Source organism: Enoplosus armatus, chromosome 9 (assembly GCF_043641665.1).
Source record: "Enoplosus armatus isolate fEnoArm2 chromosome 9, fEnoArm2.hap1, whole genome shotgun sequence".
In the NCBI taxonomy this organism is placed as follows: Eukaryota; Metazoa; Chordata; class Actinopteri; order Centrarchiformes; family Enoplosidae; genus Enoplosus; species Enoplosus armatus.
Window position 1 is genome coordinate 10,509,530 of NC_092188.1, and position 20,875 is coordinate 10,530,404.

The window sequence follows — 20,875 nt, forward strand, 5'->3', positions numbered from 1 at the left end:
AGACATTACTTTGATTATGATGGATTACCCATCTCAGCCAGGTTTCAAGTCTCTGGAGGTTGAATTTCACGCAGCTCTGTCATGAATAAAAGGCAGTGGCTGTGTGGATGTTAGGAAGATCACTTTATTTATAATCTAAGTGGAATATAAAAGTTGCAAAAACACTGGTTCTGTGACTGTATGTAGCCTTTATGTTTGTATTTTGTCCCTCCTATTGATCTATGCATATCCAAACGAATAGGAGCACTCTCTCTGGTACACTAGTGATTAACTTACACATAAACCTCATGAAGCTCAGAGGTTCATAATATTGAAGCTTATTTATATTAAACTTTGACCTCCTGTTTTAAGTAAGAATGTGTTGTAAAGTATGCCATGTGTGTGTCTGTTATCTACATTGCATTGACTTGTAGACAGGATGAAGACCAGGTGAAGGTTATTGAAGTTATTTTTATTTATATTAGACTCTTGAGTGTAAAAGGATGCCATTCAAAAGGAGCATTGATAACCATACAAACTCAATTCAAGGGTTAACAAGGTCAGTTGGCGAGGGCGGGGGATTCAATGAAATCTCCAACATACCATACCATATATACACAAAACTTCTTGGAGAGATCTCAGAAACCCAATGCTATACATAGTTATTATTGCTAGTTACGGTAGGGCTACTGCAGCACCAGTAGCAAGAATCATATTGCTATGTACCTGCTGTCATTGCATGGGATTTGTAGTTCTCCACTCTCGCGATTTGAGTGGCAGTTGTAGTTCTCCATTCAATCATTAAAACGGGGTCTTGGTAGCCCTCAAGTTTTTTTGTTTTTTTTTAAGAGCAAAGGTTCATGATTATTCAGATATTGTAGACAGTGAGATATACAGAATACCATAAGGTAATACAAGGAAAATACAGAATTGCCACCTATAAAAAGTAATAATAAAAAAAATGATACCAAGTGAGGGAACTGCATAACCATTCACAGAAAAAAATGCGTCTTGTTGCTACGTGCCAGTGCTTTTTCTACAACAATATTTATATAAAAACTTAAAAATAAATCGGTGGTACTGATACATTTAAGAATATAAAACTACAACGTAGTAACGTCAATACCATTCTGACTTGCCTCACCACTGTTCACAGTTTACACAGAGTTTGGACAGACGAGGGGAAAGAATTTAGACCAAGCGGACTTGGTTCATAGCTTTGCACATCCATCCTACCAGCATCATCACTGTCTGTTGTATCAACAGTCCATTTAGATCTTTTAAGTGCTTCTAATAATAATAATATTCAGTGGTACTGACGTTACACACTTTGATTTCACACCTAGCATTCATTTTATTTAGATTAGTTTCTTTTTCATTTCAGTAAAGTGTCCATTCATATGAAAACTAAACTTTTTTTTTTCTATACATTTCCTAACAAAAAAATAATAATCAACGTGAATACAGGTTCCGCGAATGGGCAGGGTTGGGGTGTGATTGACCTCCCCCGTAACCAGTCAGCATGCTGGGAGAGTACTGTACGTCCAGAACAGACGACGGGATTGAAGAGGAGAGAGGTTGAGATGGTCCGAAGGTGTAGCGAGAGAAAAACAAGAGAAGAGAACAACATTTGTTATTCAGGCATGTAAGCATCAACTCACCAAGAGGAGGAGACTGCACATGTTGTTTTTCACTATCTGACCAACAGGCGTTAATACAGTTATGAAGAATTTCAAAGTGTTCAAAGAAAACAAGAAGGAAAGGTAAAGGCACTGTACTGTAAATATTAATGCTTTACTTTATTCCCTCCTCAAATGTAACTGTTTACAGTCAGTTAAGACGACTGTGATGCAGTTATAAATATGTTGGTTATTTTGACAAAAAAAAAAGACTCAACGTCCACTTACTAGCTATTTCCAGATTTCAGCTGCATCTCGTGGTCTTCTTCAACATATGGACTATAACTAACTTGTCATCACAAGACTGAGAGTTTGGTTGTGATAGATTGTGATCATTTACGGGGCGGTGGGATTGCAACTCCAGACTCCATGAGATGCGACTGAAAGCTCCTGAAAAAGCTAGTGAGGAGAGTCTTTTGTTATTTTCTTTTATTTTTTTCAAGGGGCTTATAATTTCATGTCACTGATTTTCTAACTTCCTAGTTTACAGTCAAAATCAGAAGATTATTTTGACAAAAAACAACATCAAGGTCCTCTTACTTGCTTTTTCTAAAGTTTTCAACTGCAACTTATGGTATTCCTCTGTGGATGGAGTTTGCTCAGTTGTCATGTAGATAGCTAATGAGACTGAAAGTGAAAATCACATCTCATGGGCATTCACTGAAGAAGACCATGAGATGCGATTGAAAGTGCAGCAAAAAAAAAGCTAGTAAGGGAACCTTGAGTTGTTGTTTTTTTTTCTGTTTCCAGAGTCAAGAATGAGTTTTCACAGTGAAGGTTCATTATTCATTAAAACTGTTATGGTGAAGGTAAGGTGCTCTGTAAAATGGTCAGATAGTGATAATAAAACAGGAAGCGCTCTCAGATCTATGTTAGTAGCAAAGAGTTATGTACAAGTTCAATGGTAACAGTGAAAATACGTAAGTCTCTTTCATGTTTTCGCACGTTTGGCCAGCCCACAGGGTCCTGCGAGGTCGAAGCCTCACCACCATGTTAGTCCGTTTGCTACTGATTATCAAAGCGAGCGTGTGCACTAGCAGCAACGATCAAATGGCACAGATTGCGATGGCGTCACAAGCACAGAGGAACTCACAGAGGGGGGTGGGGACTGCCTGTCAGTCAAGGGGAGGCTCTCATAGCCAGGGTTGCCATTGGAGGAAACGTTTGGAGTCCTGTATAGAGATAGAAAGAGACAAGGACAGAGGAGAGAGAGGGAGGAGAGGAGGAGGAATGGAGGATGAAGAAGAGAGGGAAACAGGGGTGAGACACATTGAGAAAGACAGAGGGGACGGGGGGCCGCGGGGTGACGGGACCCAAGGACAGGTAACAGGAAAGAAGGAGAAAGAGCGGTTAGAAATATAGTGCGGAAAAACACAGCACTCAGTATAACTAGTTGGTATTAGTTCTACTGGCACTCAAGCGAGGCACTGTGAGCACCAGCAGCAGACGTACAGTCCACTCCTGACTGATGATGCACTGCAGGATTTATACAATAATCTGCAATTACATGCATTTAGAGCTGGGTGTGACTCACCAGTTCCATTTCAGCTGTAATGTTGTTTTCCTAATGAATCTGTTTATCTGCACGATAAACCCCAGAAAGCTTTTAAAGCAATCCCGAGCCATTTAAGAGGAGTGGACTGTATTTTTAGTGCTAGCTGAGTTTCTGAGCCTTGACAGTTTAGTTTAGTCAGTATATCCTCGTAGTTCTGCGTTAATATTGGATATGGGAGCAGTCAAGATGATCAGCTGGCATTAGGACAGGAAGTTAAATCGTCCACGATTAGGTTTCTCAGAGTACTTAACTAAGCTTGGAAACACCAGCGAGGGAGAGAGGGAAGAAACGTAATAAGATGAGAAAAACTGAAAGTGAGAAAGAGAGAGAACCAAAAAAGGACAGAGAGCAAAGCAGCAAGACAGAGAAAGACAAGGCAGAGAAATAGCAGGAGAGGTTTGGACACCACAGTGAGGAGACAGATGAGAGTGATGCGGGAGGGGGTTTGGATGGGGGGGGGGGGTTACCTATAGTCAACCTGAGCCTCACATCGCCGGAGTTTTTACGAGCGCGGCCTCGTCAATGACACCCTCCCCCCAACACAGCAGTACTCTACTACTGTTTAGGAGACAGGACGCCATTTGAGACAAGATCTGTGAAATGACCGAGCGGCCTACATCGTCTGTCCTGAAACACTCGACAGACGAATAGACAGACACACAGACAGACAGACAGACCTCTGGAGTTGTGTCTGTTTCTCTGCCTACACTGTAGTCCATATTGACCTGTCTGTGTGTCTGTCTGCAATGCATGTGCTTAACCTGACAGCTCTGTGGATTTGGACTAATCCTACATGTCTATATATATATATGTACAGAAGTGTGTAAACCTAGCTGACTGCACTGCACTTCCACTACTCTCTTGTCAAGATAGGTGTGCTTTATGTCTGTTGTGTATGTCATGAATACAAATATGACTGTTTTGAGGGGGAAATGTGTGATTTCAAGCTGAATGTCTTCACCAAAAAGACGTCTAGTGTGTCTGCACTAAAACGTCTCAGTAGTGCTCAGTCAGTGGCTATGTGCTGTTTAAGTATACGTGTTGTCATCCTGGACTTTTTACAATCCCTGATCTGGGGGGCATCAGTATAAAAGTTGCCCGTAGGTACAGATCTCGACACAGAAACACAAGCTTGATGCCGAAGCTGTATCTAAGAGCTACCTCCTCCTCCTCCTCCTTGCAACATCTGGGACGTTCTGTCTGTCTGTCTGTCTGCGTGGCTGTGTGTCTGTGTTACTCACGGGAGGGGTGGCGCGCTAGAAAAGGGGGGTGTCCACCCGGCCCCCGGGTAATTATAGAAGGGGGCCATGGCCCCTCGCTGAGACCCCGAGGCCGTCTGTCTACGTGCCTGATGGGAGGTGAAGGGGTCCTCACTCTCGCTGTCCGAGTCTTCGTACTCCTCTGATTCACTGTCGTCGTCCATGAAAGAGAGAGAGAGGGACACGTGTGAGCAGGGAAGTGATGAGCACCGCTGTCTCTTTATACCTCGTATAAAGCTGTATTCAGTCTTATAGTTCCATATTCAGTATAGCTCTTTTTTTAATGTCATGTCGAAGTGTCCTTGAGCAAGACACTGAACCCTAAGTTGCTCCCGATGGAGACCAGCACCTTGCATGGCAGCTCGGTCGCCATTGGTGTGTGAATGTGTGAGTGAATGGGTGAATGAGACTTAGCTGTAAAGCGCTTTGGGAACCGTGAAGGTTGAAAAGCGCTATATAAGTGAGATCATTTACCATTTACAGTGCAGAAACACTCTAAGTAGACATCTTACAAGACTGCTCCATTTATTCTCTCGGTCACTGTTCATGATTAGTTAGATGCTAATATTCCAAGACGAAAAGGTACGAGATGGTACAAATGATGTATTTATCCACAAATGGTCACCACAGAAAACATCAAACTACTGATCAACAGGACTTCTGCTCTAGCAGCACCCAACACAACACTACCTAATCTTGCTGTTAGCTGATAACACTTGAAGGGGGCTCTCATAGATTTCAGCGTACCTGCAACTGGAGTAAATACCTGCTCCATATCCAAGAAACTCCTGAATACTAAACTCTCAATTCACCTAGAAGTGGGTAGAGAGAGCCAAACCTCCAGCTTTTATTGGTCATTTTTATGTAATGCTGTAAAAAAATTTCAAGGCTGAATTTGAACCGGCTATCTCGAATACACTCCAATATTTTTCCACATTGTATCCCAAGCAGCCTTGTATGGCATGTAGAAGCTCCAAGATTTTGTAAACATTATCTGATTGTAGATGAGTTGCACATGTTTTTTTCTGAATGGAGGAGCAGAGAAGTATATGTCCTCCCCGACACTGTGGGACAGGATGGATTTATAACTTCAATCTATGGTATCTCGCACCGTCCTGTTCTTTTACTACTTTTGGCAGTGTTTATGTTCAGCAGTTCATAGTGTATAAATGGGTGTGAGTGCATGAAAATAATAATGCCCTACTTTGATAGAAGTACCTATGCACAACACAGATATTCCCACTCTCTCTCACCTGGGGAAGCTCCTCCAGGCACCAGGCAGAGAGCAGAGGATGGCAGTGAAGGCCAGAGCAGAGAGGAAAGAGTAAAGGGAGAGGTAGAGCAATCCCTCCATCCCATCATAGCACAGGCCTTTCAGAGAGTCGATGTAGTCCTAAAAGAAAATGGACAGACATATCAATGAAAATAAAGAAGCAGCAATTTGGTAATTAGCTGTTCTTCTGCACTACATCTTGTGTTACCTTATTCAGACCTCGGCAGTTCAGAAGTGCCACTAACTGATGAAAGTTGCCCTCTGTGGAGTTGAGTATCTGCTGGACCTCCCTGAGTGATTTCTGCAATGACGAAAAATGTGCGACAAGTTATAAAAATCACCAAAAAAAGGCCGTAGAAATTTTATTTCTTAAGCTGCATTGTTCCACATTGTAACGTACCTCAGCTTTGGGGAACTGTGTGAGAGCATTTCTGTCCAGGCTGGAGAGGTGTGTGTGAATGTTGGACAGAGCCCTCTGCGACTGGGTCAGCAGCTGAAGCCAACAAGTCAGTGGAGTTAAGAGCTTTTATTTTTGCGTTATTGCTCAAATACACCATTAATATGCTGAGAGTGTAGCTGGAGAGCAAATCATGTAAGGACAGGACACGCAGCAGCAACAGCTGTGCATCCCGTCCTCAGATAATTTGTCCTTAACCGGCCTTGAGCGAGTCTGACATGCAACCTGCTCGCTTATTTTAAATCAGTGAGGGTGAAAGTGTCAACACAATGTTATATACATAAGACATGTGACTGGCAGAGGTCACGTTACCTGCTGGAACGGACTGTTCATGCGCCTGCTGCAGGTCAGGTAATAATCCAACACATCTGAATGGCCAACAAAAAGACCAGCACACAGCAGGTCAGAGCACAACAGAGAAGATTTGTGGGAACGTTTAACTGTCATTATATTAGACTGTGCTGACATAAGCACGGTTGGGAGGTAAATCAAGTGCAATGCAGAAATGGAGAACAACCAGCACTTTCAGAGAGTGCTGCTTGTACAGGGGCAGATTAAATACTGTACCTGAGCTGGTCCCGGTGTTGAAGTGGGTGGAGTTGAGGACAAACGTGTTTGGATCTGAGCAGAAGTCACTGAGAGCCTGGCAATGCAGCGAGAGTGACGGGGAGAGTGAGAAAGGATGACAGGAAAGGGAAAAGAAAAAAGAGAAAAAAGCAGCGGGACAGATGAGGCAAAAGAGGGAGGGCAGGAGAAAATGATCGCAAGGGAAAAGTTAGTAGACACACTGACCGACTGACATACTTACCTCCTCAGATATCTGACGGCAGCTCACAATATAGCGGTAAATATCGATCAGCCTGCATCACATGCTGCCCTGAACAAACCTCCGATAGGCTCTGACATCTAGTTTTCTTTCCATTAGATCATCACTCATATCCTCCCCTCTGTTAACCTCTTTTTCCATATCATCTCTACACGTTGCTGTACCTTCTGGCCTAGTTTTTGAAGAGGATGCACTCAAGTGAGAGACAGTACACCCACACTCAGCTTGAGATCGCCCCACCAGAAGAGGGAGTGAGAGCCACACAGAGGGCCCAGGGACTGACGGGAAAAAGCAGCGACCCGGGACAGAATAAAGTGGGCAGGCCCACAGCTGGCCCATTGTTTCCCTGTCAGTGACCAGGGACAGAGCGGCTCTGTGTGGACCCACAGGCCCTGGGACATCTCCCGCCAGCTCCACATGACACAGAGACTCTTAAAGTAGGCAGCAGCGCATAAAAACAGCCACCATTTACCCTCTTCACACACCCACAGCCCACACCAAAACAGTCTCCCATTCAGAGAGTTTGACCAAACTTCACAGAGCGAACTGAAAAAGGCCGGTCCTCTGTTTGAGACATAAAAACTTTCTCTGTGTTTTGTCCTTGATAAATGTCACCGGCCGGATTTATGTCTGTGAGACCCTACTGGTGTTGTCATGTTTAGGCGTTAAAAGCACAGCTGAACATTGTCCAGCAGCATGTTCGTGAATTTTACTTTCACAGGATTACACTCACACTTCCACCTCCTTGCATGCTCAGTCTAAAGCCCCAAGGGGCCGAGGTACAGCAACAGCTTCAAGCCTCGCACTGCTGATGATGACTCTCTCTCTCCCTCACTCACTTTAGCTCGCTCTCTCTCTTAAACTGATCTCGAGATGCACTCTCCCGCTCTTCCTCTCCCCTCCTCACTCTTCGTTGAAAGCACTTCTCTTCATCTTCCATCTTTACTTCTCGAAGCCAAACGCCCACACACTTGCAAACACACTTACATGAAAAACACGCACTTTAATGCACAAACACACTTTGTTCACAAGCGCACTTGTGCACACGCACATTGAATCTTTAATCTCTGCCCCATTTTTCTGCCTTTTTGGTCCTCTGCCATGACTGCAGCGTTCCCTAGGAGGCAGGTCTTTTCACGGTTTAGCACAATGGGCACAGAAATCACACACACACACACATGGCTTTGGCCTGCCATCAGGGTTCGGCCTCCTATAGCTCTCTTCCCTCAGCTGTAGCCAGCCAATCCCTCCCATGACAGTCCAATTCACTTCCTATTCCTCCAGCCCTTCATCCCTCCGCTCCCTCCCTCCAGCCCTGGCCCTGCTCACCAGAGCAGTTTTACTGGATCTACTCACCACTACAGTGGCTGTCTCCAAGCCCAGGGAGCCCCAGCTCAGGAAGAGAGCCAGCCAGGCCAGCACGGTCATCCTGTGAGGGAGCAGCACAAACTCTTCAGCCAAGAGGACACTCTGACTATCAATAAAGCGTTTTATGGTTTGTGTCTAAAGATACAAGAGTGTGTGAGTGTGTGAGTGTGTGTGTGTACTCACAGGATGAGCAGCCAGCGGGCTTGCTTGGCCAGTCCCAGCAGGATAAACAGACACACTATGAGGTCAAGCAGCAACAACAACACGTATGACAGCCACCTATAACAAAGAAACATATATCCACTTAGTTTTTATCCACAGCTTTCTACTACATTCCAAAGTTTTCTAATTTGAGGCAACTAGAGTTAATTGATTGTTAACTGTTTTTCATCAAACAACAATTAAAAATGGTTTCACACAGACAAAATGGAGTAACTTAGTACAAAACACGAGACTATTATCATAGTACAACATGTGCAATGTTCCTTTCATCATACTCAGATTTTTCCACCTGATCTGGGATTAAAACTTGCTTCTTCTTTCCTCCCACTGAATTAAAACTGCTGAGAAGTGTAATAAGATTATTAGGACTCTGATAACACTGCTGATCTGTCATATATCTAAATAATATAATAAAACAGGAAAAAAGGAGACATTCACTCAACATGTGTCTGTGGTCAGCTTGAATAGCTTTATTTGCTTTTTAAGACAAGGCAGACACAAGACTCCACTGTGTGTGAGGGAAGTGGTGAAGTTAGGATGAGGCTGAGTCTTACTTAACCTCTCACTGCTTAAAGGCAGGGATAAAGTGTGTGGTTTGTTAATGGGAAGCAGTACTTTCATGTTACATATTACAGTGGACATTATTCATCAATACTAGGATATAGTTATGGACTTTTAGCAATCAAATAAAGTGTGTTCGTTATGGAATATAAAAGCATCCCACCAACCCATTATGTGTAAGAACATTTAGTTTCCATTGCATGACCTCAACAAACCCAGCCATCTTCATAAACATGCAACATTAATGAAAGGCTGGTTAGTGTTATAAGAGGCTGAGGAAACTGTGCTAAGAGCACAGGTGTGGCAGTGTTGAGAAACAGCATGCTCACGTTGATATTTGTGAAATTTGCTCCCGTCTGATTATTTACTACATGAACTTGTCAGAATGGGGACAAAAGGAGGAGATTGGAAGTGTGTGATAGATTCTAAAGTTTCCAGCCTCCAATCACGGGAAACATTTTCGAACTGTTACACTTGAATGATGGATAAAGTAGGCCTAGCATATACAGCATCTGGAGACTAATGAATCCTTTTCAAAGTAACTTCCTTTTACTCAAATCCCCATAAAATGCACTCAAGGATTGATTACATTTCAGCTCCTGATGCTTCTGCTGAACAAGTTGTAAAAAGTAAATCTGTGTTTAACAGTGTTAAACTACTGGATTGTAAAACTGACACTTAGATTTGTAAACGGGAAGAACAATAACTCACATTGTTTTATTAGTGGAAATGATAAAAATGTGATACTGCTGAAGCACGCTTCAGTGGAATCACCACTTCTTGCGCAATTACCAAGAGGAACAAATATATTTACAAAAACAAAACAATCAGAGGTCAAATTGTAAGCAGAAAGAAGAACATAAACAGTTTCACTCTTATTTCCCAGAAAGACGACGATCACTGCCAATGTTTCTATTGTTGGTGTGGCAGGAGACTTAATTTTCAGGGGCATTTCTGGACCAAAAAACGAGTAAATACGGATGAATCTGAGTTTAATCAACATAAAATCACAGTAACACTTTATTTTATGGGTCTGTAATTACATAGTTTGGTACTAATTATAGGAACATTTGTGTTTTGTTTGAAAGAAGTGCTCCATTCAAACCCAATAAAATATTGAATTAATAACGCATTATTCATTCATAACTGGAAACATTTATTCCTCATATACAGTATGTTGATTTGTGAGCTGCCTGTAAACAAGTCTGACATTTTTGCATGTTCAGGTGACAAATGAAATACTATTTTGTTGTTATTATTTGGAAATTACAGACTCATAAAATAAAGTGTTCCCTAAGTTGCAGCTGAAACAAATTGTATTGAATCGGGTTTGAATCGCAGTGTATTGCATCATATCTTGGGCCGGATCGTGGATAGATATGTATTGAATAACACCCCTAATATGCATATGGGAACAGACCCAGACTTAGTATCATGTACTAATAATCATCCACAAAATAAATCTATTTCCAATATGCATTTGATCTAAATAAAATATCTACTCATCCATTGTTAAATCTAGATGGCCATTCAGGACTGCAGCCTCACCTGTAGTCCTCATTGACCATCAGCGTGTTGGCTGCCCAGCCAGGTGAGAAGGGGTTGGGCATTAAGCTGTTGCTTGGCACCACTGTAGGAGCCACAGAGGGAGGCACCGGGGTCAGAGGTATGATGGACGCCCCGCTGATACTGCTGTCATTCCCCAGGCCTGCGTCGACACTGGACCGAGTCATGGAGATGGAGGAGAGGAGGTTGACCACGTTCTCAGATAACCTCCGGCAGTTCCGCGTTGACACCAGGAAGGGTTTACTGCCAGTAAAGAGCTCCTCCATTGAGGTCAGAGGGCCAGAGATAGACACCTGCAGCCCAGAAATTGTGTCTGAAATCTGGAGAGGGAGGAAGGAAGAACGTGCGGGGAGTTAAGTGGGACGAAAACCACAAAGTAGAGATGATGATGCTCATAAAATCATGGTGGACTTAGAGTGTTTTGTTTTATGGAGATGGAGAACTGAAGATGGTGGGCATCTTGGTGCCTCAGCTTGGTAATGCATGTCCCTCATAACCTATAACATAAGTTAAACCTCAGGTCAGTATTTATCAAACTTCTAAGTCCTTTAAGTTAAAGTGAATTTTGGACTTAAGTGGAAAATCCTTCACTTTTAGTCCTACTTGGAAACTTGAGAGCAAAAGCAATTTATCAAATTTCCTTTGACATGAAAATACTGAATCTAAATATACAATTATTATTCAGAATTGGGTCCTTTTATTTAAGTCTATTATTTGCAGCTACTGCTTTTTTGTAAAGCCTCTATATTCTAATCCTGTTTATTACATATCTGTACATACATTTATATACATTACATACCTGCATTTTACATAAATGTACATAACTGCATATACAGATTCATTGTAAAGTTATTACCAATACCAATCTATGCAATTACAATGAAGCACTTTTCTATATAAATACAGCAATATAGACAATATACAGTATCTAGTAGACTTACCCTAACCATGAACAGAATATCACCCGGCACTATCATTGTATATATTTACATAAATATAGAGTCTGTGTCATAGTTTTTAGTTTTAGTTTAGTTTTAGTCCATGCTTCTTTGTTGTCTTTGTACTAAATTCTACTAATCATACGATTTCTCTGATATACTTTGGCTACCACTATATTATATTTGTATTTCATTTTATAAATATTCTTAGATGTTGTTAATGTCAGTTAACATTGTTAAAGGTTTTTGCAGAATAACATATCACTGCATAAAATGTAAGGATTTCTATATGATCAATGGGGCAGACGTGGACTAAATCAATGGTTGTGGCACCCTGGGGTGCTTTCAGGACAGGCCAAGGATGATGCAAAATGTGTTCACCTTAATTGTATTTAGTGTATAATTCTAATGATATTTCATCACATTAAAACCCTCAAAACCTTTACTACACTACAATCTTTGTCAAAACAAAAAATATGTGCATTACTGTTTAATATGTCACTAAACTCTTATCTGCAGAGGAACGCTATCAGCAGCTCAAAGAGCTGAGTGAAAGACAGAATCAGTGCATGATGTCATGTTTCTCTGTGTTTCTGTGCATGTTTTGTTTTGTTGTCTGTGCGCCTGTTGCTTCTTTCTCTTTCCACTGTGTCTACTGCTTTATGAGGGTCAGCTTAGATATCCTGTCTAACTTTAACAACTTGATGAATGGATATAAGCTGAAGTAACTCATGTGTTTTTCTCACTCATTCATAGATATTCAGATCGTTTATATCGTTTATCGTCTATATCACTGTAGTTTTCCTGACCTGTATCTTCAACAGAGGAGATTTAGCTGTCTGACACACAAACCACTGTCTGACCACAGGGAAATCGATAAAACAGAAGTTTGTATCTGATTTTATTTCTCTGTCTGCAGAAAGCATGTCCACATCCTCTCTCTCTCTCTCTCTCTCTCTCTCTCTCTCTCTCTCTCTCTCTCTGACACACACACACACACACACACACACACACGATGTCAAGCAGGGTAGATATTCTGCATGACAGTTTACTTGCGGAGAGCAGCACTCACCAGCAGATCGATGGAAGCTAGCGTATAATTGGCTGTGAGAAGAGACGAGGTCAACTGATACATCCCATCATTAGCCTCGCTGTTGCCATAGAAACCAATGCCTATGGCAACACTGCAAAGGGAAAAAAAAGGAGACGTGAAAACATTGTGGGAGGGTGTATATATATATGTGTGTGTGAGAGAGAGAGAGGGGGATAGAAGAACAGAAAGCAGAGGCATAAATGTAATGTTTAATTCAGTGTGTATGTACATTTTAAATGAATGTGACACAAGGAGATAGAGCTGGAGAGGATGGGATATGTGTGCTCTGGATGTACATACCAACAGTGGAGCTCAGGGGAAGGAATAAACAGATGATGGGGGGAAAAAAGCTGACTCTTAGCACTCAACAGTTAAGCTTCAGCAAGGAAAATATTCGAAATGTTAAACATAGCGACATGTTTACACATCTTTCTGTTATTCAAATATTCAGATTAAGGCTCGGGCCAGATGTTCATCAAATCCCCTCGAACCCGAGAGGAATGGTATGACCCAATCTCCCACAAAGTATGTGACCCAGATTAGAAAGCAGGGGGAAAAAGGAGGAATGTGTGTCTGCGTCTGTGTGTGCTTTGCATTTCAAGCTGCCAAATGTGAACGCTGTCTAATGCAGCTGCATTTCAAATGACATATTCCATTTCTGTGACCAAAGGCCACCCACCATCTGGAGAAAAGGGTGTCACATGAAATATTTTCAAGAGGTAAACTGCGGCATTATTTTTTCATCCAGTCTAGCGCAGGAAGCTCTTGTGTCGACAACATAACATTACATTACGGTCCATAAGGGGGAGACACGAACCGCATCAACCTACAGTCTGTATATGATGACATCACTGTGACAGCTGAAATCAGATCCCCAGTACATTATGTCCATTACATAGCAATACAGTCTCAGTGCATATAAACGTGCAGGGAATGGACTGGAATATAATAACAAGCACTGCTGAAACATTAAATTGCGCTATAATTTTATCACAGCACACAGCTGGGCCTTTAGCTTTACATTTAAAAAGGCAGCTGAGCTTCCCCTCAGTGACTTCCACTATACACGAGTGTATTGGACAGATGTCAAGCAGCATTTCTGTATAATGTACAGCGGAGACAATGTACTGACTTGATGACTGCACGGCCACCAGATCTGAGGGAAACACTGGTGGGTAAATGACTACTGTACTGCAGGTGGGCGAGCTGAGATCATCCTCACACACACACACGTACACAATGATGGGGAAACACTGAAACCCACACACGCAAACTAACACACACACAGTGCTGTCATGGGCCTGTGGTTTGCAAACAGCAATGTAACATGACCATCAGCTGTCATCCAGGCCTCCTTTCCTCTCCAGTGACATTGGTGACTGTGTGAGAGACTCAAAAGCACATGATGGTGGAGGCTGACAGCTCGTGATTCACAGCCTTGATGCTGTTCCACTTAAAAGGCAGTGATGTAAAGTAACTAAGTACATTTGCTCAAATACTGTAGGTAAAATTTTAAGGTACTTGTGCTTTACTATTTCTAGCTTATGTTACTTTATACTTCAACTCCACTACATTTATCTGATAGATGGTGGTGGAAGAATTATTCAGATCTTTCTTTTCGAAGCAGAAATACCACAATAAGAAAATAAGTTCTCCACTACAAGTAAAAGTCCTACATTCAAACTCTTACTTGAGTAAAACATGAAGTATCAGAAAAATGTACTTAGATTGGATCCTGTAATTGTGATATTGTTATAGATTATATGATTGTATTGTCATTTTAATGTTGATTGATTGCTTTATATAGTGCTGGGTTGTTTATCCTGGAGCAATATGTAGTATTTTATAAGCTCATTATATGTTTGTATGTAAAATCATCATCTGCAAAGTAACTAGTACTTAGTTACTAGAACCAACTAATAGTTTATGTTTTGCTGATTATACTTAATCCTACTTAAGTAAGATTGTAAAAGCAGGACTATTACTTGAACTGGAGTATTTTTACAGTGTTTCACTGCTACTTTTAAGTAAAAGATCTGAATATTTCCTGCTAAAAGGCGACTCGTGTATGTAATGACGTCTGAATCCTCCCTCTCACCAGCACAGCGTGACAGCCGCCACCGCCACCCACGTGACACAGCAGATGCCCCGCCCCTTCTTCCCGCTGTAACCGTGACCTGTGCTGGCATCTTCATCTTCCTCCTCCTCCTCTGATCCCTCGCCCCGGTCGCCACGGTGACAGCAGCAGTAGTGTATGAGGAAGGAGAGAACCACCAAGAGGGAGATAACGAGAGCGATGGCTGATAAACTGGACAAAACCAGCAGAGTCTGAGAGAAATGAAGAGGAGGAGGAGGGGAAAAAAGTCAGTCAGAGGATGAATCAGTGAAAGTGAGAAATGGCACTTTAATTCCATTTTTACAAGTGGAGAAGAGCAATTTGAGAGGGTAAAATACCAACTAATCCTGTTAAATTCCATAGCTTGTCATATTGTCCCGCCCCCATTAGCAGCAGGAGATGGTGATTAAAAAGGTATGAGAATATAAACTGTGTGCTTCAAAGAGGCGGGAAGAATCAAGGATACAGACACACACAACATGCAAACATGCATTCACAAAAGGGATAAATTTAACACATAATTTGAGGTGATTCCTGATCATTTGTACTTATTTCAAAGGCTTTAACCCATGAATCCCTGATCTGTCTATGCACCAGAGTGAATATTAATGTCACTAAGCCACATCAGACTTTGCTTTTGATCAGGCTCCATGTCATAAAGTCAACATTACTGAAATGCATTTTGCTCCAACACGTATCTACAGTATTATCCTTCATCCATCTGCCCGTCTGTCACTCCCCACTCCTCCACCTTCTCTCCATCTCACCTCCTGCTCTCTGAAGCCCCTCCCCATCGCCCCACTCCACCCATCCCTCTTTCCCCACGCTCTCTCCCTCGCTCCCACTCTCTTTCTCTCCCCCACTCTCCCCTCGCTTTCTTTCTATCCACACCACTGAATCTCTATTAATAATCTGTGACCTACTTAAATACATTCACTGCCACTCTCTCTCTCACTCCCACTCTCACTCGCCTCTCTGTCTCTCTCCCTCTCTGCCCGGTCTTCTGTTCAGCAAACCTCCTTGCATTACTCATTCCCTCTCTCATTCTCTCTCTCGGAGCACTTTCAGTCTCTTTTGTCTTTCTGTTCTGCAGGATAATTTGCACCCCCCCCCCCCCCCTTTGTACTGCAGAGAAGTCACAAACACGCACTGTGAGACGCTGCTAGCTGGAGCGTTTTGTATGAGAGCCTGTTGGAGGGGAAGGATGAAACCTTGCAATTTTGCAGTGAGAAACAGCACAGTTCAGAACCTCACACCGTGTTGAGTCTCATGCACTCCCTAAAACCAAACTGCGTAAAATATCTCCACTTTGCATGCACAAAGGCAGAGGTGTAAGTGACAGTTTAGAAGAGCATTACAGCATCTAAAGCAAGGTAGAAAATGATAAAGATTAAACACGAGCTAAGGGGATCTTGGAGGGGTCAAGTGTAATCGTCCCACCAGTAATTAGATCAATAAATTGGCAGGAAAAGGTGTTTTAAAGGACTGTAAATGCCATCATCATAGCTCTGCAGATAGCTATTACATTCAAGGATTTAAGGAGCAATTTATAGTGTGATGTAGAGCAAATTGCCCATCACCCAGTATCGTAATTGTACTAAAATATTCCTGTACATTTATAACTACAAATGGAGCAACAGTGCTGTAATTATTATGCAATGGCACCTCAGATTGGACAGTTACAGCACAGCATGTGGTTACAGTGTGTTATTAGCGGTGGTGGCAGGTGTCTGTTACCTGCTGGTACTCCCAGCTGTCGGGGACAAAGATGTTGTCCCTCATCTGCATGGCGAGGTCCAGCCGGGGGAGGGCGTGACACACTCTCACCCACAGCGAAGGGGCATAGCTGGGCACCGTTGTCATGGCAGCCATTTTCTACTCCCCTCCTCCACCCTGCGGGCGAGAGGAAAGAGGGGTCAGAGCAACCAGGATGCGAAGTAAGAGCAGAGGAGAGGGAAGAGGGTAAGGTAAGGAGGGGTGAAGAACTTCCTGAGCCCATGCATGGCCGAGCTAAGAGGACAGAGAGGTCACTGTGAGCTCTGCAGCCAGTATCCCTCCTGCATCCGGGCACATCAGAGACAATTTATGACCAGAGACAACCTGAGCAAAGTAAGGGTCAAAGTGTCAGCCATAGTTACTTGAAACTACCTCTTGCAAGTGTAAATCAGTGCACAGTGTGTCGTTCTGTTTTTTTGATTCACCCGTAACATTTCAGGTACAACAGAGTTTGACTTCACTGACCTTAGATCAGTTCCTCACAGCAACATTAACTGAAACATACCTGTCCCAATATTTTTGAGACATATTTCAGAAAAAACAGCCTTCTTTTGTTGAGCATGTGATGTGTTTAGAGCTCAAACTATTTGTCTGATCTTAACTGATCAGTCAGGCGATCGACAGAAAATAAATTACAGCAATTTTGGTAATCAATTAAGTCATTTAATCAAGCAAAAATGTTGGCTGGTTCCAGCATTTCAAAGATTTTCAGATTTTCTGGATCATATTAATTGAATATCTTTGGTTGGACAAAAACTAAATATTTCAGGATGAGACCTTGGGTTCTGGAAACTTGTGATGGCATTTTTTAAATATTTCTTTTACATTTCATAGAACAAATGATTAATCAATAAATTGAAGAAATAATGAATAGATTAAATGAGCATAAAAGTAGTTGCAGCCAGAGGGGCTTTGCCTTGAACACAGGGAGCTCACATGACTACATAAATGTAATATAGACATGGCTGTTATTCCCAGACCTCTCTCTTAACCTTATAAAAAGGGTATATGCTATAGGAGCAGCATGGATTATATAGGGGACATATTGGGTCTTTGAAGAAGTCTTCCTGGCAGAGGAAGAACGCTGTATAAGGCAGAAGGAAGACCATTATACAAAGAATGATGTATTTGACTCCGTCATAAACCACTGTTTAGTGTTCAGCATAAAGCCAGCCAAGGGGGAGAGAAAGTAGGGTAAATACAAAGGGCAAATCCGGTTAGCCAAAACATACACTGGAATCCTCATTACAATGACAGAGCAGAGGGGGAACAGAGGGCGAGACGAGAGCCTGGTAGGCTTCTGATACCAGCTGCCCAGATTAAGAGACCATCAGAGCTTCACTGTTTAAGAAAGGAGCGTTTTAAGACAGCTCACGAGAGAGACAACCATTCACAACAACAGCACTGATGCTTAAATACAACGGGTTACACAGGCCCGGCTCAATGCTGATATTACAGGCAGATACAATTCTGCATTTGAGTCTAACAGGATCCAGTAATGACAGATAGATTCTGAATTAAAGGCTTGTGTTGGATCTTATTATCTTTTAATGCAGCTGCTATTTATTCAATACAACTTTCAATCAGCACAGTATTCTACACTGCTGAGGGATTTTACTATCCCTATTGATTCACGCTTACAATCCCCTGCACAGAATTGTGTTAAATACTGTGTTTAGATTTAGCCACATGTCACATTCAGTGCCAGACAATTTTCCCCATTCAGATTTGGGGCAGTTATGGCCCCGAACAAGTTAACAGCTCGCCCACAGGCCAGACAGGGCTGCTCTAAGCCCATTACAATAAGCCTGTTCACCTTAATGGTTCCAGCAGCCCAACTGTCACAAATCAAATCATTGCCAACACTCCATTTCCCTTATTAAAACTGTGCTGAACACAATGGTTCACACGCTGCGAGAGCTGCATCCATCCACTGCACATCAGCATAGTAAACAGACTGTGCTCTGTGCTCTGGTGTTGTGGATTTGTTGGACTAGATGTATTATAGGAGCTGTACATTTATCAGACTTCGGAGAGGATAAAAGGAGGAATAATAATCAAGTATGGGAATACTTCCACAATCAAAGGAGAATCAGTCCACCTGTTGTGATCACCGCCTCCAATAAAGTGGGACAATATAGAAAAGCATTTCCTTTGATGGATGACAATACTGTACTAGTAGTGGTTTTCACCGCGAGGCAAGAGGTGACACAAGCAGAGTACACCATGTAGAAGCCATTGTCAAACAATCAAAGATAAAGAAATATGAATGAGCAGCATGACAGCAGGTCAGTATCAGACAGTGATGGCAGACATCAGGTCAAAGTTCAGGTTAGGATTCTCCTGCAACCCAAAAACTTATTGAGGCAACCTAATGAGGTGCTGATGGGCGTGAAGGGGGGGGGGGGGGGGGGGGTCACAGTCCAGGAGCAGCAGTTACTCAGCAGTTGTCACAGATAGGAAGCCTCAAGTTGACGTGATGTCTCTTGCCAGCTTGTTATCATGCCTGTTACACCATTGCATAACTGAAGCCAAATAAATGTGATTTTTGAGCTCAGTCGGCGAAGAGAAGAAAAAAAAGAAAAAAGGGAGAGACGAGGAGAGAGATGGCAAGGAAACCACCGGCTCTCACCCAACCATGCTCTTTAGAGAGAAAAAAAACACATTTTCTGTTGTGTTCAGTCTGCACGGAGCTCAGACAACACCGGGAAGGAAATCAGTCGCATGATATGAGACTCCATGATGTCTGAATGTAAAGAAAAAGGGCCATTTTGTGAGGCAGCTAATGAGAGCAAGGCTGAGGCATCTCTGTCAGCTGGATTTAGGATCATCTTTAGCACAGGAAAAAAAATCATCTCCACCTTCATCTTTTTTTCACGGCAGTACAACTCTCTTGAAGAGAAGATGTAATTAATGTAGTCCTTTTGCTGCTGAAATGATGCACATCTCCAATCTGCCTCATAAAATCTGTTACGATTCACATTAAAGCCTGAGTAGTCGTCTAACAGCTTAACATCAACCTTAATGACTGTAATTTATGAGAAAGCATTACAGCCTCCTGACACACTACATCAGCCAGGAGAAATTAATTAACATCTTTGTGAAGGAGGCAAAGTTACACCCGTCTGCTGTGAGAAGTGACAGGAAAAGAAGAATATTCTCACTTAAAATTCAATTTTCACTTTACATTCATCTGCAAAATGAATGCTCAGTTCCAACAATGAGCCTTCAAAGTGAGCGCAGCTGACCGAAGGTAAGTGAGTGCAGCTCATAGTCAGTAAGTCAGAGTGAATCAGTGCTTTGATGTGTGCAAGAGTCCAGCATGACAAGTTGATGGTGACAAAATGCTTCCACACTACTGACCGAATCCACAAACCCACACGGACCAAAGCAATTATCTTGCAGATTAAATCAAGTAGTCCAAAAGCATTTAGAGAAAATACGGGTGGAAAATAATTGGATGCAATCAAACCATTACAGCATTATTCTATAAATGTCCATGGGAGAGGATCCATCCATTTGGTGTGATAGTAGAAAAGATAAGCATGAATTGAATCCATTTTGGCAATATGATGTAATGGTTTCATGAACATCCATTAAGCATTTTTGAAAAGATAAGCATGGATCCAAATTAGCAATACACTGTGATGTGGTGCAATGTGCATCCATATTATATTTCACTTAATCTTTGCAACCACATCAACAATTAAGCAGGAGAAAGATCAGTCTCTTACCTCTGTCGGTCGCGTTGGGAGGTTTCTCTCTCCTTCTGTGTCTTCTCTTCGCCCGGTGTCCGTGAAATATTTACCCACTCAAAGAGGTATACTGCCAGCCATCAACGCTTGACGCTCTTGAAAAAACATCATCCTGAAAAAATGGCTTGGAGACATGCCAAAAATATGTCAAAAATGTGGAAGAAAGGAGGAGAAAAAAATGTGCCAATAATTCTTGCAGTTATTGAAATATTAAATAGCCAATAATTGTATGGTAGTCTGATGACAGTGGAGAGGTGCTTGTGTTGATGGATGGGAGAGGAGCTCTCAGTTTGAGTGAGTGAGAGAGAGAGAGAGAGAGAGAGAGAGAGAGAGAGAGAGAGAGAGAGAGAGAGAGAGAGAGAGAGAGAGAGAGAGCGAGACAGAGAGAGCGAGACAGAGAGAGAGACAGAGAGAGAGAGAAAGAGGGATTAAGATTGAGGAGACACCCCTCA

General features: G+C 42.3%; 1 protein-coding gene across 1 annotated transcript; it reads right to left on the reverse strand.

Annotated features, from left to right (window-relative positions):
- Window positions 1-1,431: 1,431 nt before the first annotated feature.
- Window positions 1,432-16,764, reverse strand: ttyh1 (tweety family member 1). Its single transcript, XM_070912499.1, has 14 exons — window positions 16,630-16,764; window positions 14,875-15,104; window positions 12,756-12,867; window positions 10,728-11,065; window positions 8,580-8,675; window positions 8,385-8,457; window positions 6,770-6,845; window positions 6,515-6,570; window positions 6,146-6,238; window positions 5,954-6,046; window positions 5,726-5,865; window positions 4,455-4,622; window positions 2,752-2,830; window positions 1,432-1,515 (listed from the first exon to the last, which is right to left on the reverse strand). Exons 1-14 carry the CDS (start codon window positions 16,762-16,764, stop codon window positions 1,432-1,434), a joined length of 1,773 nt encoding a protein of 590 aa, XP_070768600.1.
- Between the last annotated feature and the right edge of the window lie 4,111 nt (window positions 16,765-20,875).